This window comes from Pseudopipra pipra, chromosome 13, assembly GCF_036250125.1.
Source record: "Pseudopipra pipra isolate bDixPip1 chromosome 13, bDixPip1.hap1, whole genome shotgun sequence".
Taxonomy (NCBI): domain Eukaryota; kingdom Metazoa; phylum Chordata; class Aves; order Passeriformes; family Pipridae; genus Pseudopipra; species Pseudopipra pipra.
In genome coordinates, this window is record NC_087561.1 from 6,885,368 (window position 1) to 6,912,569 (window position 27,202).

General features: G+C 40.8%; 1 protein-coding gene across 1 annotated transcript; it reads right to left on the reverse strand.

Moving 5' to 3' along the window:
- VSIG1 (V-set and immunoglobulin domain containing 1) lies at nucleotides 1-26,624 on the reverse strand. The gene is made up of 8 exons (XM_064669823.1): nucleotides 26,459-26,624; nucleotides 24,066-24,124; nucleotides 20,604-20,764; nucleotides 8,795-8,993; nucleotides 7,026-7,181; nucleotides 6,439-6,558; nucleotides 5,303-5,429; nucleotides 1-3,859 (listed from the first exon to the last, which is right to left on the reverse strand). The coding sequence occupies exons 1-8, from the start codon at nucleotides 26,503-26,505 to the stop codon at nucleotides 3,676-3,678; spliced, it is 1,053 nt and encodes a 350-aa protein (XP_064525893.1). The 5' UTR covers nucleotides 26,506-26,624; the 3' UTR covers nucleotides 1-3,675.
- Nucleotides 26,625-27,202: the final 578 nt, after the last annotated feature.

The window sequence follows — 27,202 nt, forward strand, 5'->3', positions numbered from 1 at the left end:
TTTGGTATCATAAAACTTTATTGAACCTGTATGTAACAAAACCACTGTTTTCTAAATAGCTTGTATGCTTGGGATGTGAACAGCAGATGAGATGAAACTCTGCCATCCATTCCACACTGTGGGAATGCAACATGTTTGATCGTCAGCCTCAAGGAAAGGTTGAAATGCAAGCTGGCAGTTTCTACGGTTTGACTTGTAGGGATTAAGGTAATGCAGTTTATTTTGATAAACAAGACAGAAACAACCAAACAAACATCTTCACCATTGACTTTAAATGTATCTTAGAACACAAAATGCAGGTGAAATTTCACACTTGCCTGTACAGTAAGCTCTGGCCATGCAGATCTTGACTGAAGGAGGAACGTGAGTAAATGTTTCTTGGGTGTTGCACAGGCACTGCTGAAAATTTGATTTGAGAACAGCTGAAGTTAAGAGTTCTGTGTTCATCCTTGATCTTTGTGTAGCAAAAAAACCCTGCCACAGCTCTGTAGCTTTGTAAATACACTTCCCTAGGAGATGGTAGCTTGAATGTTGGCTGAGTATCTGGTTTCCATGTTAATGATCCCTACTCCCACAGGAGAAGATAAATGGGCCATGCACCAAAGACTGTTGGAACATCTAAGGCAAATTCTGAAAAATGTTTCTGTATCCTGCGTGGCTCTGCAGGGTTTTAGAGTTACACACTGTGGATCAATACCTAATTTGCATTGTGCTTTGCCCAGAGCATCAGCAGAAAGCTAGGAACAGTGCCCCATCCTTTTTAATAAACTTTTACAGACTTTATAATGAGAACAAACATCTGCCAGAAGGCTTACAGAAACATCTCAATATGTTAAGAAACTCTGAATAAATGTTATTTTCCTTACCTTCCTGCTCCTCCCCAGCAACCTGTTTTGTTTCTTATTTTTGCCTTTTTATTTTTAATACTATCTATTACACACTGATGGGTAGAAGTACAAGAGGAATCATTAGTCAAGAACTTGTGTTGAATTGTTCTTTTGTTTTATTTAAAAACATTAACGAAACTTGAGCAGTTTCTACTTTTTGAACAAATATAAACCTGTGACGTTCTAGGAAGATTGTATTAGCTATAGAAGGTAATTAACCCACATAAGCTCCTATCTTACTGCAGCAAGTTGTGTAAGGCATACCTTCAGATAAATTTGTGTAGGTGAGATTAAGGAAAGATTGGAAAAAAATGTGGTAATGATCACATAACATAGTCCCCTTTTCAATCACAATAGTGCTGTTGCAGAGATGTGCAAGTTGGAAAGGTGTTGCAGTAAGAAAAACGTAGCTAAGATGCATATATACAGAAGAAAGCTTTAGAAAAACTGATACAGCTATAGTGGTAACATGAAGACAGTTGTTTATAGTTTCCCATGAAGGGTAAAAGAAAACTTAGGAATATCAGATAAGAAATTATTTTAAATTATTGCTGCTGTCAGCCAAGTCAAGGGCTCCCTCAGACTAATAATTGATTTGAAACAAATAAGGGGAAACACCTTTGGTAAGAAATAGCACCCAAACAGGAGTAGGTGGTCTCCCTCTTGCTGTTTCTGAGTGTGTTTAATGTCATCATTCTGCATGTTGACACAACTTTGGGTGTCAATATCAGACTTTCTCAGTAAGCTGCTCAACCCAGATTGAAGGACATGAGTTACGGATTTTGCTTGGCACAGTTGCCACAAAAGTCAACAAGGGCTGCCTGACTAAGGAGATCATGACTTAAGGTTTACCCTGGATATTTAGGGAAGAGAAGAATGTGAGGATCCACCAGTAAAGTATGGCAGTGTTGGTATTAGCAAGGGTTTGACCCTCACAGTCTGGCACAAGCAGTTTTTAGTTAATATTGTATAAGAACACCATAAGTGTCCTTTTACTCTGGAATGAAGCTAAACACTACAACACACATAACAAAGATAAATATTTGAAAGCCAGAAAACTGTGTTGGAAAGGACAATGAATACAGTTATGCTTGAAGATCCCAAATGACTCTTAAGTAGGACTTCATTTACATCTTCTTTAAATGTTACCACGTTTTTTTCTATTTTTTCCCCCCTGTTTTTCCTTTTTTCTTTTTTGGTTGTTTTTGGGTTTTGGGGGGTTTTTTTGGTGCTCACTTTTTTGATAAACATATTTAGAGCTGTAGGAACTGAACCTGAAAATGTTAGCCCAGAAATTAAAGATGAATGTTGCATATGTCTAATGTTTACAGGGTAGGAACAGTCACAAGGGATTTATGCATATTAGGTCCTATAAAAGATTTAAGTGCCAAAAAGTTCCAGATCCCTGAGCCAGATACATTTTTGTGCAGTGCATGAGACTGAAGCCAGTGTTTCCCTGAGTCAGCGAGGACCTGCCTCGTGTAGTTCCAAACAGAGCTACTGAGGCTGTGGGTCTGTATTCACCTGAGCCCCGTGGTCTCTGAGCTCTTCTGAAAGTAGGTATCTTTGGAAAAAACTTTTTGAAAAACTGAGTTTGTGTAACCTCAGAAATGAGGCTCAGAGAGAAGAGGTGTCTAGTGATCAACATGTGTGTGGTTCAGTTCCTTTTTCTCCTTCCAGCCACTCAAGAGAGTGGTCATTACTCGACTGTTGGCTATCAGTGTGCTTTGCACTATTGACCTTTCCTCTTGATGCTTTCACCTACAGAAAACAGGCTGTTACACTGGGCTAAAGAATCAGAGGAAAAGTAGCATGAGTTTGTTGCTCAGTAGGTAGAACAGGTGCCTGGAAATAGATTTAAATCATCTCAGGCAGAGGAAGCAATCAAAACTCATGTGCTGTATAGTAGAGAGTGTTACTTCTAAGTTTTGAAAGCAGCTGTATTGCATGTCATGAGGAATCTGATGTTGTGCCTGCCTATTGGAACAAGCCTTGCAAGGGATTTAGATTTCCAGCTCCTGTTCTGTGGAAAACAGTCATTTGATGTCTGAACTGGGTACCTGAATGCCAGTTCTATTAAACTGAAGACCGGAACTGCTGAGACACACAACTCTGGAATGCTGGTGCCTTGGGAACTTTGAGCCAAGGATGTCACTGTTAACAAAATGTATTCCGTGTCAGGCAGCAACAGGGTAAAAGTGTCCAGGATCTTTTGTTTTTTTGGTTGTTTCTTTTTTCAATTTAAGTAGAATTCAGACACACAAGATTTCATTGGCCCAGGTCTCAACATCTGTTTCTGCAATCTGATGACATTGATGTAACTTCTTTTTACTTCTGACATACAGAATCAGTTCCTTTAAACACTGCAATGTACTGACCATGAGGATTGTTCTTGGTACACAGGGAATAAGTTTGCCAAAACTGTTTCTGGAGAAGACTGCTGTGGTTCAGAACTGTGTGGATACACACAGCATGACTGGTAGTTGACTGGAAAGCTCTTACTTTGACAATTTCCTAATTAGTTTTGCAAAATAGGTTGGATAATGTGGATGATAGTCTTTTTATGCTTATATTTTTCTACAGTTATAACTAGATAATAAAAGAAATTTGGTTAACTTTAAAGGCCAAGTCTTCTGCTATTCACATGTAACAGACCCTTTTCAATCTCTAGCCCAGTGGTTCACAATGCAAATGCCCATTTAAGATTTAGTCACACTTCTATGTTAATTCAGTGACAACAATTTTTGTATAAAGGGGTCCAAAGGTGACAAGGAAAACTAATAAAACTCTAGGCTGTTTCTTCTTTTTCTGCTTCTTGCTTCTCATTGTTTTCAGGTGTTCCAGGGGCTGTTGTTTCATCAACACTCGGGTATTCCATTGTTGCATTGCTCGATGGAACTGTGGTCGCAGGAATGTTTTCTTCATTAGGTACCTGAACATAGTCTGCATTGGATTGTTTCTGAGCCATTTCTCTGCAGGAAGACAGGATTAGGATTGTGATTTCACACATGTCAAAATCCCATGTACACAAGAGTCTCTCAAAAGGATGAACCTTTGTATTTGCTGTCTAAACAGTAACTCCCTCTTTATGACTGTGTAAAAAGGTAACAACATCCCTGCTGCTGAGACAGAAAGAGTGACAGGATATTTGCTAATAAGACCTCTACATCATTGGTTTAAGTGATGCCACTAGAATAAAGAGGATTTTAGTATATTTAAATGCTACACCAGGAAAGTGGAAAGGGAAACTGAGCAATGGCAAACAATGTCTGAGGAGGGGTAGCAAAACATACTGCTTGGTGTGAGCTTTCTGGGAAATTCCATGCAGATGTGGTGTCCCATTGAAGTGCATAAAAATAGAGTGCAGTCAGAAAAGAATTATGGGAAGGCTGAAATCTAGAAAAATATTCTAAAATATATTTGGTATTTTAGAAAATACTGAAATCTAGAAATGTATTTTTAGTAACAAGTATTCATTCCATTTGTGTCACCAAAACAATAATAAACTCCCAATATTGAAGCACTGTCACATGCAGAAAAATATCAAGTGCTAGTAGATTAATTCAATGCAGTAAGATTTATTAGGATCTGAGCACAAAATTAATTTTAATGCTACATCAGTTAAAAGCAGAAATGAGGAGCATGAGTGACTGGCCACTGGTCTGGGTTAGGAGAATTCCATATCAGGAAGTCATAGCCCTGTGCTACAGAAAGTAACAATTTTTTCCTGGCCTCAGCTGCATGTATTCATTTAGCATTTAACATCATGGGGCTAAATACATTCTGTATACCACACAAGATTATCTCTATTGCGAAGATTTGGCCATTTAAGGTAAAAATGAGCAACCAAAGCACAGAGGAAAAAACATCTCCAGAGCAGGATCAAAATGGATGTTCTGGGCTCCATTCTGTTGCCTAAACCTTGTGTTTCCTGTGATTTGAGATGCTTTGGAGTATCCCAAGTGTGTGTCCTGTAATTTCAGATAGCACTGAAATGAGCCCTCTGTGTTTAAATCCTGGTAAGTTTGCTGAGGCTACCCTTAGCTGCTGTTTCTTTTTTACTCCCTCCACCCACTGTTCACAGACCCCATTAACTTTTAAATATTAAGAGCTGGTTTTCTAACTTGCCACTTTTAGCATGTGTTGTTTAAAAACATTTACTTCACTGTTTTAGATACTGCTAAGTGGTAGCTGTCTGTTAACATAGGGAAGAGGGCAATGGCAACTTCTGTTACGAGAGCAACAGGGGAAAAGTCCCACAAAAGCAAATGTTCTCACTCTAGAAGTTTTCTCAAAACTTGTATTATTTACCCTTTAAAAATGTTTAGAGTGATTGCATTTCACTTTAGTTCTGGATTACCTGGAGTGCTTTATAGAAATATTTGTCTTAAAATGAAGCAAACAGAAATTCTTACTGCATCTCATTATTTGGAGACTTCCTATTTTTTGCCTTCTTAGTTAAGACCCAGACGATAATGCAAATGATAGCAGCTGCCAGGATCGCTCCAATTAATGCTCCAGCAACAATAGCACTGTCTGAATCTGGAAAGAAAAAAAAAAAAAGATTACTTGACTTTACTTTTAAAAGTAGTAATATAGCAAAATCCCATGGAAATTTAGTGCAAGAGCTTTTAGCAGAAAGAATGCATTGGATTCAAAGAACTCTTTCCAGGGGGAGGCCAAAAGAAAGTGAGAATTATGCTTTAAGTGATCTTTGTTGCCTCCTTTCTTGTTGGTTAGCTCCCTATCCCAAGAAACTCTCTCTTTATGTCTGGCTATGGGAAACATTAGGCTGTAACACTCACAGTAGGTAAAAGCCTTTGCTCTTCAGTCCTTGCAAACACATTCTGAAATTCAAGTTGCCTTTATTTCTGCCTTTCAGCTGAGATATAAAATGTGTGCTCTGATCATTTGTGAGCCTCCAAAGCCTTTTATTTCCACTTCAGTGCAGCTTCCAGCTCTGACCTGCTATTTTCAGGTCATAGTCCACTGAATCATTGAGAGACCATTTCGTGGACATCTCTCATGGCTGGTTGTACAACATAGGCTTGGCTCTTGTTAAATATTACTGGTTCTGTGAAAAATATGCATGCAGGTGTGGTTGACCACTGCTTGAGAACACTCAGGATAAGGTATTTTTCTGTGACTGCAGTATTTTTAGCCAGTGGTTACATCTACAGTGCTCCAGTCCTTGTACTACCACGTTTCAGTGATGGTTTTAATTTCTGGGCTAAGGGGACCTCAGTGAGACTGGTGGCTGGAAGACATTGCTCAAAACTCCATGTCTATCCATTCTCAGTAAAGGCTCTGCAGTCAGAACCAGGTCCAGCTCCTGCTCCCTGTGGGAATTAAGCTGGAGATGTTAAACCAGTTTTCTAGGTCAGTGTAAATTCTGGGCATGCCTGGATGAAAACTCCGGAGCTCTCCAAATCCTGTTCTGTTCTTACTTGAAAAAAAAAAAAATCTATGCTTCAAAGCTGTTAGAGCATTCTCCTGCAAGCTGTGCATGTCCTACATCAGAGTTGTGACTACTTTCACGTGTTAAACTCACGTTTTGCTGTTAGGTCAAGCTCACAGGTGCTGTTGCCCAGGACGTTGCTGGCTACGCACCGGTAATAGCCAGTTTCAAAGGTGGTGAGATTGCCAATGTAAAGAATGCCACTGTTTGGATCTGTGACAGACAGGGAACAGGTACAAGTTACTGTTGGTATTCTGTAGAGGCAAACAGTTCTCTGTAGTTGGTAACACTGAGAGCTATTCAGATATTAGAAACAGGGTTCTCTGATTATTTGGTTATTTGGGGTTTTTTTATATTCTTTTAATAAAAAACATTTATCTTCCTTGAAAATTGCTCCAGTGGATTCTGCAAAGGCATAAATATTTCTCCCATTTTAACAATTTAAAGTAATGGCATAGATAAGACTTCAACATGCCATACATTTTTTTATCAAATAGGAAAAGTGTCCTTTGTTTTTGACAGCTGTTGGTCAACTTGAATAAGTAAAAATACGATTTTGTGACATTCACCATCAGAGGAGGATAAATTTTAATTAGCCTATGTGATACACAGTGTTTGAAATGTTGGTACTAGGGAATTTCAGGTCTTGGACACAGTACAACAGTCCCTTAGTTACGCACTAAATTGTTCAGTCACAGGCTTGAGGGTGTTCTCCTCGACTTTGTACCAGCGGTAGGTGGGATGAGGCAATCCCTCTTCACATCTGCACAGGAGGTAGATCAGATGCCCTTTTTCAGGTGTTCCTTCTACTTTGCAGAAAGGTGTTGATGGTTTGACTGTAAAATAACAATGAGGAGAAGAGACACATCGTGAGTGCATAGCTGGGGCTGCAATAATCCACCTCGAGTTCTGGTACTGTGCTGCAATTCTCAGTTAAGAACTGAACCTCATTTACAGATTTCCATCCATGATCAGTGTCTTATTTATGGATCTGACCAAAGCCTCTCCCATAAAAAAATGAGTAATATTAAATATGTGTACATGGCCTAGGATACAGTTTGCATACTAACTGTTATTATGGAGGTGTTGAGACAAAGACTATCAATTACTTTCATTATAATGGGCCACTCACTATTTGTGATACACCATTCTGCCACACAGAAGCATCATTTTTTTTAGGGACATGGCACGAGCTTTTCCACAGAAAGGGAGAGGATCAAGGCTTGATTCTTCAGTATATTACAGCTGTGGAAGAAATAAATCAACTATAGTTCTGTTAAAAAATATATCTGTTTTGATTTCATTTCTTCATTTTTCACACAAGGTAGGATTCTGTCTTCACTTACACCTATTGTTTTTCATTTCCTATCCACAGAAATGCTGTTGTGGTTCTTTTGAGCACTGTCAGGGAAACTCTGCCATCAATGAGCTCAGCCCAATTTTGTGTGCATAAATGAACAACTTTTCTTGGTTTTTGTGTGAAAATTGCAGTCTCTAACTCAACTGCTCCAAGATTTACTACTCATTTTGGGAATTTTAGATAAGAATTATCTGTGGTACTTTTATTTTTCAGAGAATGAGTTTACATATATCTTTTTCTTATTCCTGGAAAACAGGCAAGTGAGGTTGGAATTATGTTCTTTTATGACTGTGATTTGTCAGTCTGACCTTGTATGAATTCTCAAGATAATCAGTGATTAGATGGGGTTAGTACAAACTTTTATCTTATTAAGATGTAAAATTTTCCACTGCTTTTCATCCTTTCTGTCCTGCCTCTTCATGTTTGAACTATTGCTTCTTTCCATCCACAACACACTTTCTACTACTTCCATCCAGCACATCCTAGGTTTCTAGAGCTCTTGGGAATTGGTGTGAGCCAGAACTCTTGGGCTGTACTACTCCCTCTCCCTAGCTTTATGCAAGTCACCATGACCAACATTAGGTAAAATTAGTGAAGTTTTGGTCTTTTCGGGTGCTGCATCTAATGATTTCAGAGAGAAGTTGTTCCTCCCAGCTAAAAGGGTGTTTTATTTTAATCAAAGCTAGTATCAGTCTGTTTTCCAACGTGAAAAACTGAGTGAAGCTGGGTAAGTCCAGCTACCCTCTTACCTGCTCACATTGAGTTTTTAAGTTTTAAATTTTTGAGAGCACAAAGTGAATCTGAAGGCCACTGGTGGGAGAGTGAGATTTGGCTGCAGGTCAGGCAAGGGTAGCTGTGGAGTGGCAGCGGGTCCTCTCTGGCTGGAAGCTAGAGGGCACCCAGGCTCTGCCTGCCTCCAGAGCCCTGGGAAGCATCTGCATCAGTGCATCTGGGAGCCTTTTCTCTGCATCACGGGCCTTGTTTACCACAGTTCTGTTCTGTTATTCCCTCTGGCCCTACGTGTTCTGAGCAGTGTTTCATAACATGGGAAGGAAACGAACGACACAGCAACAGAGGGAAGGCACTTACCCAGCACACTGACAATCACAGATTTTTGACTCTGTCCAGCATCGCCCTGAGGGCTGAAAACTTCACAGGTGTAGGAACCAGTGTCTGAGGGCTGCATGTTGGAGATTGTTATTGATGCATTCCCTGGACCTGTTGCAGCTGTTATCCTGTTCTTAAATGCTCCATAGGAGTAAGACTGGCCTCCTGAATAATAATAGATCTGTGATAAAGAATCAATTGTTAGTTTAATGACAAGAGATCTTCTTGCTGCTTGCTTTGGTACTCATAAGATTGTTGATTTCTGATGAAGCCAAGCAGTGTCACCCCCTGTCTTGCCCCTTTTCCCAAGAAAGCAGAAATAAAAACATTATACATTTGAATGTATATTTGTAATGGTTCTTAAAAGACAAGCTTTTCAGAAATGGCATTTTTAATTTTGTAATTGACAGTAACAAGATTGAAGCACAGACTGATGCATTTGCAAAACAAAGGTGAGACCATTGACCATCATATGAAAATCCTATGAAAAAATGTTAAGTCCTGGACAGTGAAGAATGGTATCAATTGAAGTACTGATAATTTGTGATATTATTAATAAGTGGCTCAACAGAAGGTTATGACAAGGATGGGCCTGTCATTGCAAAAACTGGAGGACAGTTCCCCAGCATCTACATGCACAAACTAGGCAAAGTGAACAGTTCCAGCACACTCAGTCATTTCTTTAAGCTGGTGAGAGGTAACCATATAGAATTACAGGTTGTGACCCAAATGGATATACCATTGTTCCTCCTGACATTTCAGAATCAGCAGTGTAAATGTATTTATTGAACTAACAGCATGGTTTTTAATTGAAATAGTGGGAAAATGCTTGTAGGAAAAAGCTTCACAAACTCCTCTGAAATGCCATTCACACCTGACTAGTATCAAAATTTTCTTTTGGTCAAAGTTCTCTGCCTTCTAGGGACACTGCAGATCCCTGGGCGACAAGTATAATTTGCTTTACTTTGCAGATCAACTGATTGCGTTTTGAATTAAGAATATTTATTCTTAATTCTGTTTATCCACCCTGATATGGTGTTGACTGAAGTCTTTAAGCAATGTTATCTGAAAGCCTTTATTAGCTTAAGGCAAGGTACACCCCAAAACTGTCAGAGCACAGCTGGTTTATGCAATGGTACAGCTTTGAAATGAAGGTCAGAACCCAGGCTGCAGAGCACCAGCAGCTCCAGGACTGCAGCTTGGCCCCATCTCAAGTGCAGTTTTGCATACTCCTCAGCCAGACTTTATCTTTCCCTGCCCCAGGATTACAAACACCAGGTACAGTTGATGCAGGGCTCTGAACACCAAAGCATTCCCCAGGTGTGGAACCCTGGTGTTGCAGTGAGGAAGCATAAGAGCTCCAGGGTTAGCACAGTGACAGACTCGGTTACAAAGTCTGCTGAACAGCTGGAGAGACCCCCTAGTTTCCATTATGTGCATGTGATACCATCAGTTTTCAAACTGATTTTATGCTTTGCAAATGTTCAGAGATGTATCTCTGTTGCAGAACTAATGTCTGGATGCACACTCAGTGTATTCCCCAGGGAAGGAGAGTATTCAAATAGGGAGTTTGGTTTAAACAAATTGCTCATCAAAAACCTGGTCTGCCTGGAATTACAAAAACACACTGGCCACACTGGTCTCATTCTACGTTTATCTGAGTATGAGCAACGACAGAGTGTTATTTATCACTGTATTAAGTTACAAGAACTGTAACTTCTGACTTCAGACTCCTCTTAAGCTGGTGTCCCTAGATAGCTCTCAACAGTGATGGGCTGGATTTCCATCTCCATTTCATGAAGCTTCCATCAGCTCTTTACACTAATGTGAAATTAGGTTCTACAATGATCTAAATGAAGTAACCTGTGTCTTACCACAGCATGAGAGGAGTGACAGGCCCTTCATACCCTACTAAAAGGCCTGATTGCTGGAAAAAGGGGCTAAATTCTACTCAGTCTAACTCAGAGTGATGTGGGATTTATGTGAGTAGCAGGAGGTGCCCACTGAGAATTAGCTTAGCTACAGCACATGTTCCTGGGAAATAGGACTGGCATTGAGTCTGAAATGCAGTCAGGGCATGCCAATAAACACAACAGAGGAGCAAGTGCTCCTTGGTATATTTGACCTGAAGTCAGGGTGAACAACGTGTTTAAGTCCTCATACAGTGCACTGAGAAATGAATTCCCTATGTTCTCTGTTTCTGATTGAATGAATGCAGGGAAAATATTTTGTGTACACTGCTAAATCTGAGGCAGGTGTCAACACAGCAGAGACTATTTTTTTTCTTCATGGATTTAAACAGAGTCTTTCTGGGTTGTTGGGTTTTTATTTTGTTTCAAGTATGAATATAAAGGCACATCCTCAGGTAATGCATTCAGTTCCTCTGCAGGCTCCTGCCTGTTCTGTTCTGCTCCTGTTCGATGCTTATCTTGCTGGCTCTGGAGTTCATTGCCTGAAGGAAGGTGGTAAACACCAAAAAGGCTGAGTAATGTTGTGATTAATTACTGAGTGTATATCTTGTCCCAGAGGTATGATTGAATTGTGTACACAGGAAATTTCATTTAAGAGGAACATGTTTTAGTTAATTGGCTGTGAATTCACAGCCCATTTTAAACAATACACTCAAAATGGCTATTTTAAACCCTTGTTCAAAGTGAGTTTATGCTGTCCTTGAAAATCTTGTTCCTGGCTCTCAAAAAACTGAACTTAAAATCTTTGCAGAAATGTTTCTGTTCCAATTCAAGAGTAAAAAAACCTTGTTTTCTGTTGAAGATATGGAAGACTATTTTTGGGCAACTGACAGTTAATGTTTCCTCCTACAAACACACATCACATTGACATTTCTTTCCCTTTTACCTAAAATGTCTGTATGGAAAAACTGTATTTAGTCAATGGTAGACTTTTTCTGGAAGCCTTTTAATCTGATGTGATAAATATATTTTAAGTGCACCGTCTTGAATGCAAAAAAATATGAAAGAAATCTGTGCTTCTCTTGAAAAAATACACTTTTCATGTCCTGAAGCAAATCATGAGTAGCTCTAGTGGAGTCGATGATTTACCAGAGTATAAACAATTTCAAGGGTGCAGTAATGGTTGCTGCTTCTCCTTACCAGCTAGTTTGCTCAGGCAAGTTTTTATATTAATGGTGCCTTTTCACATTTCATGGCAGCAGCTGCCTGGGATGACTAATCAAACAACTGACTGCAAGAAGAGCGGAGATTATCACTCCTAAAACTGCTGTCCCTAATAACTTCACAGTCTGAGACACCAGTTTCTGCAAAGCAGCCAAGTTGCCCAGAAAACATCTCCCTGACCTTAGAAAGGGTTGCAGTTCAGTCGGTTATTCAACCTGTGGGCCTGGAGCTGCTCTCAGCAGCCATCCATCCTTGTGGGCTTTCTAAGGCAGTGGTGCAGTTACTCTGCATTTCCACAGCCAGTTTCTGCTGCAGCCAAGAAAAGGATTTTGGCCCATAGGCTTCCATAAGTCCATTATTCATGTACCTGTTTGGGGCAGCTGGGTTACAAACAGACCAGGGAATTGGGAATGATCATACTCATTTGGAAGAAAATCTTGATAATCTCAATGCACTCCAGATGCTGGAGACAATATTATCTGTGTCCCAAATTCTGGAGGATCTGGTACATGAAATCACATGTGCTTTTCTTCTCCTTTAGCCTGACTTGTGGAAAGGCTGCTCCTCTTCTAGAGGGATGGTGAGGAAAGTTTTTGCCTGCAGAGGAAGCAGTTGGCAAAGCTGATGCTGAGTTGAAGATTTTCAAAAGCTGCCAGATGTTTGGCAGCGTGTGAGGAACCCAACTGCAGGTTTTCTTTATACAAATTCTATAGAAATATCTTCCTTAGGGTGTGGAGGGGGCGTGTGAGAAAGCAGTCAGTAAATTAGGAGAAACATGCTCCCATCTGCTTCCTTTCTTCTCGGGACAGGACAAATATATACTAGGATTTGCATAAATATGTGTCATTCAAATCTCTTTGGATGGACTCATTCATAACTTCCAGGTCAATACTCCTCCCAGCCCCCATCTCCTGGAGTCACGGCATCACACTGCTGTACATGCCCCGTGCATATGGATATCAGAGCTATAAGATGAGATGTACTTGAAGATGTGTTAGAAAATGTCCACTGAATCTCCACAGAACTTTTGACTTCCTGACTGGGGGGCAGTTTCAGGACATGACTTCCTTTCCAATTCCCTCCCCCAGCCCCTTTCCCCACCAGCACATGCAAAGCTGTAGCATCCTGTTCCATGACGTTTCTCAAGGCTGATGGATTCAGTGTGTGACTCACGGTCTTTGCCTGGAGAGCTGGAAAGCTCAGGCATTCAGAGGGCCCCATCATTGGGTTGGTTTGTCATTTTCTGTTTGACATTTTCTCAAGCTACCAGAAAAAGAACTGTTGAAGTCTCTTTCTCACTGATAAAAGCAGGGGAAGACTGGTTTGAGATCGTGATCTCATTTTGAATTCTGAGGACAGACAGAATTTATAAAATAACAACAAGGTAAAAAATTTTCATCACTCCCCTAAGCATCTTACCATCTAATTAGAGAACAAATGCCACGCACTGAGAGTGTTAATGAAGGCCCAAGGCTCAGATTCTGAACTCAAGTAGATAAGAAAGGAAATGCTTACACGTGCATCGGTTTCTTTGTCAGTGTGTCACATGATTTGGTCTGGGCCCAAATGCCTTATTTCATCCACAGCTTCTTTTCACACATTTTTGCCAGAACTCTGATCTGCTAGAAGGTAGTAGGGATATTATATCCTGCATTACTGGGGTTTTTGCATGGGTAATCAAGGGTGTTAACAGCGACTAGAAGTGTCTTGTTGCAATAGCGCATTAGTAGAAGAGAAAAGGGAGGGAGTCAGAAGCCTTTAGAGGATTAATCATTCAGCAGCTTTAACTGGTGCAGAATACTTTTGAGGAGCAGCTCTTTGATGTTCTCATAGTATCGTTCTTGGGGCTGAACTATTAGTAAATAATTCCTACAGTGCATCAAGCACAAACATGTTTTCTCAGTGTCTTTGGTGTAACTGCTCTTCAGCAGTTATTATTAGAGCTCAGTTTACATTGGGCTGTGCCCTGTACTTCATGGTGAGACAGGAATCCCACTGCAGTCAAAGAGACTTTGGAATGGATTACAGCTGGAACGCTGAGCTGACAGCTGAGAGGAGGCCAGTTCAGCAGGCAGCTCTGTGTCCTCTGTATCCACTGCATCTCAAAATGGTTTTGTATTCTATAAAGGAGATCCAGGATGATTTTTTTTTTCCTGTGTAAATATGTAGCCCCAAATTTGGGCTATCCAAACTTGCTTACGTTCATCCCAGAGACTCCTGATGTGTGGATATGCCCTTCAGGTACCCTTTGGGTAGAATATTGCTGAAGGTGCTAGTTCAGCCACGTAGAATATCTGTGGTGGAAAAAAACCCCAACCAACAGCTACATCCAAAATAATTTTGGTAGAGAAAAATGCAATAAAAAAGAGGGTGAGTTAAAAATTCTGAATGATACATCCAATTCAACTTATCCCAAGTCATGTGCTAGTTTTAAGATTTTAATCCAGGACACGAATATACGTTTCACAGCAGCATAAATCCATAAATCTAGTAGAAGGTATTTAGCTCTTTTTTTCCCTTAAGATTATGGCGATTGTTTTCTTACCTTGTATCTCCAGCTACATCTTCCCCGTGCATCTGTCACATACACCATCTTTTGACATTGACTGACTGACTTTTCATCCATACTCAGAATACCGTGACACGGGGAATGCTGTATTTGAGTAAAAACGTGCTGATCTGAGAGTTAAATGAGACTTTAAATGTTCCCCCAAAATCAAAGAGCCTCCTCTCCACACAGCTCCCCACCTACCATCAGTGCTGATCACAAGGGCAGGGTGCCTCATGTTCAGCAGATTTTGCAGAAGATCTCTCAAGCCTTGTCAACCGCAAGATGCAACAGAATCTTATTTCTAAGTTTTACATAAAATTAGGCAAACTAAAATTGAAGCCTAATGTTTGCTCCAAACCCCCTAGTTACAACCTGATCATTTTCTACTTATCTGCACTTTCCTTTGTGATAAGCACAGGTAGTCCACCATAATCCCACTGACATCCAGGGAGTCACTCCAGCTGCAGCGATGTGACAACAGCAGCTCCGTTCCTCTGCACTGGAGGTGTTGCCTCTGCTCTCTATGAAGCTCTTCCTTATAAGTGCCTGCTCAGTCATCTAAGTGCTAGATAAAACTCAATTTTAAAAAATCACCTCTAGGCAGAAAGAAATGCTGATGTATCAGAGAGGCCCTTTCCAGGGAGTTTTCCTGTAATACTTTTGGATGTGCTCTCACATGGTAGCCCAGTGCCCACAGCCGTGCCTTGCTTTGTGCTGGGCAGCAGAGTTGTGCTGGCACTGGGACTACTGATAATCTGAATTTGGGGGTTCAGGGTGAAAAGAGCCAACACAGCTGTGCTCAGATCCCTCTTCTTGCCACTTTTTCCTTCCTTGGGCTTTCCTTCCCTGTCGCCTGTTGCTGAACAACATGCCATAAGCATGCTCCCACTTTGCAAAGTGGCTCCTCAGGCCTGCAAGAGTGGGAGTGAGGACAGGAGCAGATTGTTCACAAGGGAGCAGTGCCATCCTCCCCTTCTGTAAGGGGTGCAGTGAGATCCTCCTTGCTCCTCTCCACAGAGTGCTACTATCTTGGTAGTACAGAGGTGAGGGCAGGGTGAAAGCCAATATATAAAATAAATGGAAAATATTCTTCTTGTTACATGCTGCCAACACTCTTCCCCTCTCAAATGCCCATCAGTAATTTTACCAAAGAAGTGTCAATGTCACTGTTTGCAAATATTTCAAGCTTGCTTTTTTTTTAGAGAGTATTTTCATAAGAAGCTTATCAATAATTCTGTTTCTCCTACGAATAACAGGCATCCATGACCTTTTACTCATCTAGTTGAATTTAAAATTTCACTCAAGAGTCCTGCCCTGGGCACATCTTTTGTAGCCAGGCGGTGTCCCTGCTAATTTCACTGACTTTAGCTGTGGGTGGCCTGGGCTGGAGGCTCAAGGTGTGGCCCTGGTTGGGCTCAGGAGCTGTATTTAGCTTTGCAAGGCTGCAGCCTCGCCTGTGCAGAGTCAACAGAGGCTTCAGGCTTTCAAACATTTACTTAGGTGCTTTACACTGAGGCCAGCCGAGTGACTCAGAGCATGAAATGAAGCACAGATGTAGGTCTTAGCAGGAGCTGAGATTTTACCTTTTGAACCAGGCCAGGCTGTGATGTACCCTGGGTGAGCTGAATAAATAGTGTTTGCCTCAGATTGTCTAGATGTAAAATAGAGATAGCTCAGTATTGGAAAGTCCTCAAGATCCTTGGCTGGGAGTTATTATTTAAAAATTAAATTTGTCATTAAAGGACACGTTGCTAAGGGCTAAATGGAAAGAAGAAAAAGTCAAAAATATATATGGCATCCTATTTTCCATGATTTTATGCTTACATTATTGAGTTCAAGCAAGGGGAATTACTTCTACTGGAGAAACTTCTTAGGAAAAGAGCAGAGTTAGGCTCAATTAGTAAAAAGCTCTTATATTCCCACACTATATATAGCTGTGCTGCCTTCAAAACAGTGCTGTGAACACCTGCCACTGCTGTTTGCTGCCTGCCTTTTGTCGTGCTGCCTGTGAGCTGCCTGGCTGTGGTTTCACCCTCGCTGCTGTAACCGCCAAGGGCTGATCTGTGAGCACCTGCACCAGCCCTGGGAAGGGGGGGCACTGTGGGGCAGGGGGTGAGAACACCAGAGCCAGCAGCAAAAGACAAAACCAGCCTCACAAAGGCTGTGCTGGGAGGCAGATCTGCCCAGTAAGGAACAGCACAGCCTCACCTGGAAGCAGGGTAAAATCTGTTGGTGAATACTCAGGGGCATTAAATTAGCACTAGTCCTGATCCTGGTCTTACTGATTTCACCCCAGGCAGGACTGTACCTGAGCCTATGTACAAAACACTGCAAAACATGTATTGTAAGTGGCAGGGGAAAATAAAGGGCTATCTATGACCTCTGCTTATCATATGTTGTGTTCTAAAATCTAGTGATTTAAACCTCCTGTTCATTGATGCTTCAAGCCAAAAGCATCCTAATGGCATAAATTTGCCTTAATTAATTGTGACATTCTACAGTTTGCTTTATTATTTGCTGCCACTGTAGAGAGACAGGGACATATTCTCAATTATTTGAATAAACAGTATTTATTAAAATCAAGATTTTTTTCCCCACACATACTTGTTATGGAGAACATCCCCTCTCCTTAATCTTATGATTCTCAATATACTGCCCATGTGAATAATAGGGTCATCAAGACATCTACCATTTAGTAAGATGACAGGAATATTTAAAAATGTAGCAGGTGGGAAAAGTATTTTCTGCTTTTCTTTTTGAAAAATTGTAAGTCTCCTGCCTTCAAAATATTTGGCAGAAATGTTCAGCTTTCAAAAATGGAATTTGAAAATGTTATCCATTTAGTTGCTGAAAAAGATGGCAAATTTTGAATAGAGCCAGAATTTTCAACAAACTATTTCATGGCAAATATATGCTATTTATAAGGAAGTGTTTGTTTATCATGTACATGTTAGAAGAATCTAAATATCTCATACAATTAAATAAACTTAGTCCACTTAAAATGCAAGCTATTGTTCTGTTATTCAGTAAGATATGGTGCCAGTCTTTTCCATATAGTTAGTTTTATCATTTTACCAGCATATTAGATATATTTTTGACTTGCATTTTGGTATTGTTTTACCTAAACAATGAAAGCCAAAGCTGGCAATCTCCTCTATTGCCATACATATGTTTCCTGCTTGGAACAAAATGTGAAACTTAATTCACCTATGTGCCAAGCCACTGGGGCAAAGCCAGGTTTGTAGAGAGATTATTTTTCTTGTTTAAACTTGTAGGAGAAACACATACGGGCTTTCAAGCCTTTCTGAAACTCAAAAAAGTCACAAACCTGAAATAGAAATAGCAACCTTATGGGGAGGGAGGGTGAAAATCTAATTTCATGTTCATCTGTGTTGTGTAATTTCTTAAACCATATTTTCCACAGGCAGTCACAGTCTGTCCTTCCCAGTGTTTGCGTTAACACCGTTAATTTTTTTGTGAATAGATTCAAAATGGTAAGGAATTGCCACACTGTGGTAAAAGGACACAGGGTCAAATAATACAAGACTGAATGTGCTGCTGAAAGCATCTTAGAAAGAGCAGTGCCCCAGTCCTGCAGCTCTTCATACACGTGCACCCTCCAGGCACAGCACCAGGCTCAGAGCAGCAAAGGGGACCCTCTGAGCTTCACTGAGCCCGACAGCCAAGGAGAAGTGGCACTGCAGGGAAAGGAGATTGGACCTTGGTGTTCAAGGAGAATGGGATTAGCCACTAACCTGTGGCCTTTCCAGACTGAACCAACTTTATTTAATGAAAATGCAAATCATCCATTGCGAATGTGTTGCGGTGTGAAAGTGAATTTACCGTGAAATTAGTTTCAGATGGGGAGAACCAGCTGAAATTTTTCTCAGTATTGTTTCTAACAGTCCTTTTAAGCACAGCTTTCCCACTGCCTGCAGTGAGAGCTGCAGGAGCCAGGAGTGAGCGCTGGAGGGATTCATCCATCAGGTTTCCCTGACATTTGGTAGTCTTGCATCAGTTAGTTCTTGTTGAGTATACTCTGAACCACCCACAGTATTTTATGATTATAATTCTCAGGGGGTATTTTTCTCATCATTGGTCACAGTTTACAAATGGGTTTCCCCTCCTGGATCTCTTGAAACTGTGTGATTCTCCCTCTAAAATACTTATAACTACAATCTGCTTATTTCCCTTAGTTGTAACCAGAAAATGCATTTACTGTCTTGCAATATGGAAAATTTGATGCAAGTAGAACAGAGGCACTCTAACCAAACCTGAAGAAGATGGGCTTGATCCTATCTCAGTACTGCCCTTCCCACCTGAACAAGTGATTAAAATTTAAGATGTAACATACTGGATCAAGATGATAATATATTGTACTATGTACAATTTAGAAAACCTGTAGCTACCACCCTTTCATGAATAATTATTCATTTAATAAAATAGTTTTAACTTGAGAAAAGCAAACAGTGAGTAACATCTACTCAGACCATTAATCAGGTAAGGTATGCCTACATCAGTCTGGCATTCAGCTCGAGTCAGAATTTGGGATGGGCCCAGACTTTGTACCTGGCACTGATACAGGCTTTATCTGTGGCTGTGATACACTGCAGGAGGGTAAGCAGTTCTGTCTTAGGTTAAATTGCCGTTTCTTATATATTGTCTATAGCTGTTCAATGCCAAATATGTTACATCCTGCACATTCTGCAATTTACAGACGGTCTAATTCTGCTATAAGTGATACACCAAATAGAAAGTTTAACTCTATCAACAATGGCAAGCTTCCCATCGTAATATTATTAGGAAATTGGTGAACGTGACAAGAATATCCTCAGTGTGGACTGTGACACTCCTCTAAGTCAAATCTCTTTACATCAACTCTCAGCTGTAACACCAGGCAGGAGGATTGAACTCTTAGAAAAGAAATGTTAGCAACGGGATAAAACCAAACTGATTGTTTCACAGGCACAAGCCTTACTCCAGGGCATGGGAAAAAAATCCCAGTCATCTTCAAGGATGCAGTAACACTTCTAATCAGCATTTCTTCTTGTAAAGGAAGGTGTTGCTGGCTGCTTAGCACCTGTCAGGACTGAGCTGATGGGAATTCATACCTTGTGTGTTATGCTGGGAGTGAATTCATTTCCCCACCAAAATGTAAGATTAACAGATAGCTCTTGAAGTTTGGGCAGTAGTGTGAGTGTATAAAGGAAGTTACACACCCCGTCCCTGACTCCTTCCAGACAAACCAGGCTGCTCTGCAAGGTTTTTACAGCCACATGAGAGGCTTGGGCAGTGGTTACAGCATGTAGCTCTCTGGTTTTGGTGTCCCACACAATCCCCATGCTGCCTCCGTGCTGACACTCCAACCTACCACATGGTCTCATTACACCCCTGGAGTAAGATACTATTTGGCTTTGCAGCCTCTCGGGTTCTCGGGAAGGGCAGGGAGTATTTGCCTTTAATCTGTCATTGTTCTGCTTCCACAATGACAACTGTGGGATGCCGTGAAATACCAATGCAAGTTTGCTGTGGTGAATTTCCTGCTGTAACAACTTTCTGCAGAGTCCTGCCAAAACACTCCCTGCTCACTTTGTGCTGATAGTCCATTGTCATGCATCGTTCCTCTTACTGAGCCACTGAATTAAGGAGCTCTTGTTTGACCCTTAAATGGGGAACACATTGTCAGAGGCAAGGGCGTCTCACCAGGAAAGCAGCCTTCACAATGGCAGGAAATATCTGCCAGACAAGAGAAAAGGGAGCTGGTTCAGGGGCTGCAGTGCTTGTGTGATTTTTTGACACCTGGTCTTTGCTTCACACTTCCTGTGTGACTTGGAGCAAGTTGTTTGATCATCTGAATCACTTTTGTAATTTCTCATCAGTTTCTAAAGGAATTCAGGATGCCAGTGGGATCTAGGAGCCCATATAATTTGTGCATCTGCCCCTAAATTTCACTGCATCCCAGTCCTTAGTCCTTAGGGTGGGAACACCAACATTACCTGCCTCCCTGGTCTGTAGGAAGGATAACCCTACCAGATGTAACAAGACTCTTTGAAGACTTAAGGATATCTAAATATAATTTCATAGTAATAATAAATAAATATCTTACAGTGTGCAGCTGGCTCTCTTTGGCACTGTAAAAGCTCCACTGAATGAAGAAGTTTCCCAGCGGTGCAGAACTCGTGTACGTGCAGAGGAGGGTGGCGTTTCCACCTGTAGTGACATTCACTGTCTTCTCAGGGACAGTCACCACAACACTGCCAACGTGGCCTGTGGGCAGAAAGTGTGCTGAGGAGAGATCACCCAAGGAGAGATCAGGCCCTGGGAGCCGTGCAGGAGTGTCTCACTCCCTGTGTTAGCAAAGGAACCTACAGGACATGTCTAGTTGTTCTCCTTTTCAGTACGGTTTCCCTTGGGCCTTGTGTGGAAATTTCAGTGATAACGAGCTGGGAGTGGGTAAAAGCTAGCAAGCAAATAAATCCCCCAGAATACCTGTGCCCTTACAACAAATAATCTGAAAAAGCAGTGTTCCTAAACCTGTACTTGCTCTCACTTGCAGATACTCATCTTCTCACTAAGAGCTTGTGGCTAAACCGAACCTTTCTTCTGCACTTGCAGTGCTCTCCTGTGCTTGCACTCTCATTCACAGCTGTGTCTTGCCCTCTTTTCCAGCCTTTTTGGGTTTTTTTTTTGCTGTTATTCTTTTAGATGTCTGATCTGCTTCACTGTGGAGCACCATCACCTGTTGTCTCTTTCATTCTTTTGTTCTGACTGGGACTCCATGACACTGTTGGGTCTCTCAGGCTGGAGCCCAGCCTTTGGCTGCTTTTCTTTTGCTAATCACTTTGCTTTTGTTTAGGTTTCTTAGGGTTTACATCCAGAAGCTGTTTTTTTTCCACACCAATCTAAGCTTTTTGAATGTGGGTTGTGCGAAGTTCTGTGATAAATTGATCAACCCTTTCTGCTGTGCTCAAAGCAGAGAGGAGCAAACATGACCTGTGAGCCCTTCCCCATAATGTTCTGATCAGTCTTGAGTACAAAGTCATAGAAATGAAAGGAATCAAGCACCATGTTACAGTATTTATCTGTTTCTATCCTCTCTGTAACCAGCAATGGTGAAACACAGCAACAAAGCCTGAACTGTCAGAAACATGCATCTGAATTTCAGGGGGTTTGTAGGTCGCTGAGCCCAGTTTTAAAGCTACTGTCTAAAGATTCAGAAGGAGAATACATTTCTTTTGAATGTGATGGAAAGCATAAGTCTTTTTGAGATTTCTGTGCAAAACAGGCAAGTTGAGAATTTCATCTTATAATAATATTCATGTGGGTTTATTGCACGTATCAATGATAGAGGCAAAACATGTAAAATATTCTTCTCAATGTAATATCTGTGCATTTTATGTTCAGGTGCTGCTTTTGAGAGCTTAAGCAGAACCTCCAGTAATACCAAATGCTGAAATTATCAGCCCACTGAGAGAAAACATTGTTTAAAAAGCAAACAATCTATTTTGATATTTTTAACCATATAAATACTGCAGATTTTTCAGTTGCTACAGCATGCAAGCCTATCTGAACTCTGGGTACTATTTTCCTTTTTTGATGGCTTCAATAGTAAAAGCTCACTGCAAGGAAGAAAGGAATAATCTACTTTCCATGTTGATGGAGCTAGGATGAGAATTAGTGGGTTTAAACTACAACAAGATTTATATTATATGTGATGATAGTCTCACAGGAATGGCTGGAGACTGACCTAGATGTGTCAAACCTGCCCTGGGGAAAGAAGGGATCCCAGGGCTGGCTGCCAGTCCTACTTGTCTTGTGAGTTCACAGCAGCTTAATCCATACTGAGATCCAATATAAAAGCTGTGTCATATTATTTTAGGTATCTCAGTTCACAGTTCTGAGCTTTAAGCATTAGTGTTGGCCAGAGGATGATAGTTTCTTGCCACACAGTTTACACGTATTTATTTTCTGCTCTTTGCAGGATTAAAGCCACGGTCTTGCAACACAGTGTCATTCTACTGAAAACATCCATTTTCCAGTCATCTGCTCCACGTATTTCCTTTATAATTCTCTGGGTTTGGAGTCAGGAGTGCCACAGAGCCTGACAGTTATAAGCTTTTCCAGCAGAAATGAATTTTTAGCAGAGACAAGCATTCTAGTTTCCATAAAACTGTATATTTTGAAGAAATACAATTAATTGAAATAGGCTTCACTCCAGTGAAAAGATAAAGTCAAAGCCTGTAAGACTGACCTTGTCCAGTGAGCTATTTAAAGCCAACACTAATTGCAAGATGGAGCTTTTGACTGACAGTGGAGTGAACTGGACCCACAGAGCCTGTTCCCTCATCACGGATGTTAATGGGAGTTTCGCTTTGCATTGAGTTCACTTTTTACAGTTTCTAACCCCTAATCCCATTTCATACATACAGGCCTTTTGATTTAAATGATAAAAGTGCATGAGTAAGAACTAGCTCAGTGAAAAAAGCTAGTGTGAACATGACCACAACTTGTTTAGAACAGTTGATCCATGTCTTTCACTCCTCGATATTATGATAAGGCCTTTTCCTTCCTACAGAGAAAGTCTTTGCAGTTAATTTGGAATCTTCCACTTTCACTGAAGTCCTTTGCAGTGTTTAATGCTCATGAAGTAAATCCAAGTTTGCTGAGCTTTTTCTAGCCACAACAGAAACCACCAGTCAGTGGCACACATCAGTCTGAACACACTGCTAGTCTTAAATCCAGAACTTTCAAATTAGAAGACATTGTTTTGAAAAGTATTGATACCAACTCTGAATTACTTTTCATTTCTAAGGTAAAAATCTGTTGGGTTTCTGTCTATGTGAGAATTAGAACACTGAAAGACCAGGAGTATTAATATTTAATATTTAAAATATTTCGATGGCATCCAAACCCGATAATTCCATCTTGAAAAGAACACGTGGAAACTAACTTCCATTTTCTGTAGTGGATACAGGGGCTGTTCATCTCCATGGAACATTAGACTTAAAATGCCTACTTCTGTATATATTAAGAGTAAAGCTTAGCACAATGAAATGTCCTTGAAACATTAATAACATATAATCTTTAATATGCCATATAATTCCTAGATTCCACAAAATTTATGTTATCACTTAACTTCAGGGAAATCCAAAGATTATTTGCATGCTTAAAGTTAAACATCCCCCCAAATTTTTAGGTGGCGGTGGGACTGAGTCATCATTTCCCAACCCTATTACCAAGGGGAGACAAGAGCTGAATGTGGGAAAACTCAATCTTGAAACACTTGAAAGACCCAAACGCTCCATGCAAGAGCTCTTTGCCTCTTCCTGATGTTAGAGCAAAGCATTAATCTACCAAAGCTAAAATTCTGTTCTTGAGCAAAAATCTCTTACCAGGCAATGGTCAGTTTGCAGATTTCCACAAAATGGCCTAGTAGTACAGCCTTGATTTTCATTCCATCCTTAAATAGATCATCTTGAATGTTCTAGTTTGCTAGTCAGGTTCATCTGCTCTCTCACTTCAGCAAGTTCTTTAGTCCAGTGCTATTTCTATCAGTTTGTTTTCTTACCTGCGAGGACGGCAAGAATTGAAAATATCTTCAGCATCGTTGCACACATTGTCTTGACTCTAGGAGAGAAAAGAGACCAGATGCTGCTTCTGGCTTCAACTGAAACTCAACTGTTTTATTTTTATGAGTTGGTTTTTGTTTTCCTTATCAGCTGTGTATCACCACGTCAGTGAGCTGTTTCATACTTCTTTATCACGTGTGTGCCTTTCACCGACTAGTGGTGTGACGGTTCACTTGAAACCATTTTGTGGGGCTTGAGCAACTAAGGGTTTTGTTAATAATAAACCTTTGAATCAGAGAACCCCAGGTTCCCCCACTTTTGCCAGGGTCCAGCAGTATTTGTCCACCTAAGTAATTCCACTGAGTACAAGAAAAGTATTTGCGGAGCTATTTAACAGTCAATCTGATTACCAGTGTTGGAGTCAGGCCTAATATGAATAAGGAATAATCTTTATTTCCTTTTAATGCTATAATTTGTTTTCAAAAATGGGCATGTGGTGATAATACATTGGCAGTACATTTTCACTTTCAAACATATATCTTATACAGTTTTATACAGAATGATTACATTGGACTCAGGATTGCCTTCAAACTTCTGTATTGAACTCATCAATAAGAAAACATACCAAAATAAAGATCAAATAAAAGTTATCTTCTAAACGGGTAGCAAAATCTGTTTCATGCAGTTTTAATCCATGAAGTTCAATGTTACTAATTAAAAAAATGACAAGGTGAAAATACTGATTTTTACTTAATTGTTAATACCAGATTTATATAGTGAAAAAAGCAGTGGGTGGAGGTTAGAACCTGAAGAATTAGAATAACTTAGATTTCTTCGTCCTAAATGGTTGCAAAACACCCTCTCTGCAGCTCATTAGGAACTGAAGGTGCTCAGCTTCCTTTTTGTGTTGTGTCATTTGACTGAGGCTAATTCCAAGCCCCAGGCTGCAGTGGGAGTAGCTGGCTCTACCTACAAAGCCAGAGTGAGTGAGTGGCTGAAGACGTAACAGAGGGCAGCATTGCCTTTTAGATGTGTGCCTGCACCTAGGAGCAAGGCAAGTAAAATAGCCAGTGACTTTTTTCCATGCTTGTTGAAAGCATGGGTCTAGTTAATGCCTGATGATCCCATCTTTCTAGTGGCAGGCAAGGGCAGCCACCTTTCCCCTGGGAGGAGCCCTGGTATGGCATGGGAAGCCTGTTTGGAAGGTGGGGCTCAGCATCTGGCCAGGTTGGAGGGGAGAGGTATGTCCAGAGTCTCCCTCATCTCCCATGTGATGTGGTGGTACATTCTTCAGCATAGAAGTTGTGAGTTACTGGTTGCATCAGTTACTGTTGGGATCAGATTTATGGACTTAAATTAATTTTATTCTCCCAGATATTTCTGTGTGTGGCAGATGCTTGAATAATCTCCGGACAGATGGTAGGGTTTGGTGATATTCTTATATAGGCCATCTCCAAAAGTTTTATAAAGGATGTCTTTTCCTTATTTGTGACTATCAGAACTTCACACAGCATTCCCACAGGGCAGGCAGTGCTTGTCTTTAAGGGATGGGGAGGGCAAAATTTGGAACAGTTAAATGTCTCATGCAAGGATTCACAGGTGACCCGGAGTCCAAAAAGGAATGTGTACATTGAAAGACTGAAATTCAGATTCAGATTTCTTCCAAAAGTTGAAAAACATTTAGAATCACCTTCACTAAGGAAACGTGGAGTGATTCCAAGTGCACATGGCAAGTTCTCACTGGCTTTCCCCAGGTCAGCCTAAAATGGGAGCTGCTGCTGATTTCCAGTCATTTAGTTATGGATGAGCACAAATGATCTGAACATGAGACAACCTACAGACCCATTTCAGTGCTTGCCTGTGGCAGCTCCATAATGCCCAGAAGTCTGACTAGTAGTTCACAGAGCACTGATCCTTTGCAAAAGACAGCAATTTTCAAGAAGATGCAAAAAAACGTTGCCGCCCTGCACAGCAAGGCAGCACCTGCACAGTCCTATATCTTTATCACAATATCAGTGTGTCCTCTAATTCCCTCATTTATCAACACTGAAGTCCTTTCTCTGGCACTTAAGGCCCCTTCAGCTAATATATATATACACATATATAATGTACCCTGTTACATTCTATTTTTGCCAATTACTACATGCTCAGTCTGACAGAGAATAGGAGCCAAGAACACAACACAACTTCTACACTAATATGTGCCTGTTTAAGCTGGGGACACAGGGCTGAGGTTGCCAATTACAGAGTGGATGTAGCTCATAGCAAATGATGGCAACCATCCATCCTGTTTTACAGGGGATACGGAACACCAGGAGCATTTCCATTTGACTATTACCCGCCTGGGGCCCATTTCCCATGTCAAACCAGAGGTGTGTACCCCGACACTGACCTTCCCAGCCCTCCGGGGTTATTCTCTGTCAAGGTAATAGATGGCATCTGTCAGCTGCTGACTTTGCTTCCAGCTCACTGCTCCTGGAGAGCAGCACTGCCTGTTCAGGTCACCTTAGGAGAACTGAACACAGAAAGCAAAATCTGGTTTGGTTTGATGATTTAAGTTACAGTGGGACGACAAAGAAGCTCTTGCTTACACTGCTAACCCTCGGCTAAGAGGAGAGAACAGCCCAGAGTGCAGCAGCACAGCAGCCACTTTGCCATGGGTGGAGCAAAGACTCTTATCTCCAGATAAAATAGAAGTGGCCAGTACCAGGAACTGTGTGTTAACAGACTTTGTGAGTCAAATCTGTGTACACTGAAACATATTCAGAAATGTTCCCTTTCTAGCAAATACCCTTGTATTCACTCTCTAAATATAAGTGTCAGTCATCAAAAAATGAAGCCCAGAGGCCCACCCTGAGCAAGGCAGCATTGTCCAGACAAGCATTGCCAGAATATTTAGGAATTGCTTCTGTTGGCCTGAAACCTAATTAAAAAGCTTCCTGTAGAATTCTGTTTCACTTGACAAAGTTCAGCAGCATTTCAACAGCTTTGTCTTCCTGAAATATGCTAAATCTGTAATTGTTTGAAGACATCAAACCCAGTGATTTATAAAGTTCTCTAGTTCAGTATCACAGCTGATGGCTGGGGATGAAATGTGTAATTAAAGATTCAAACAAGTACAGTGAAAGAGCTGCTT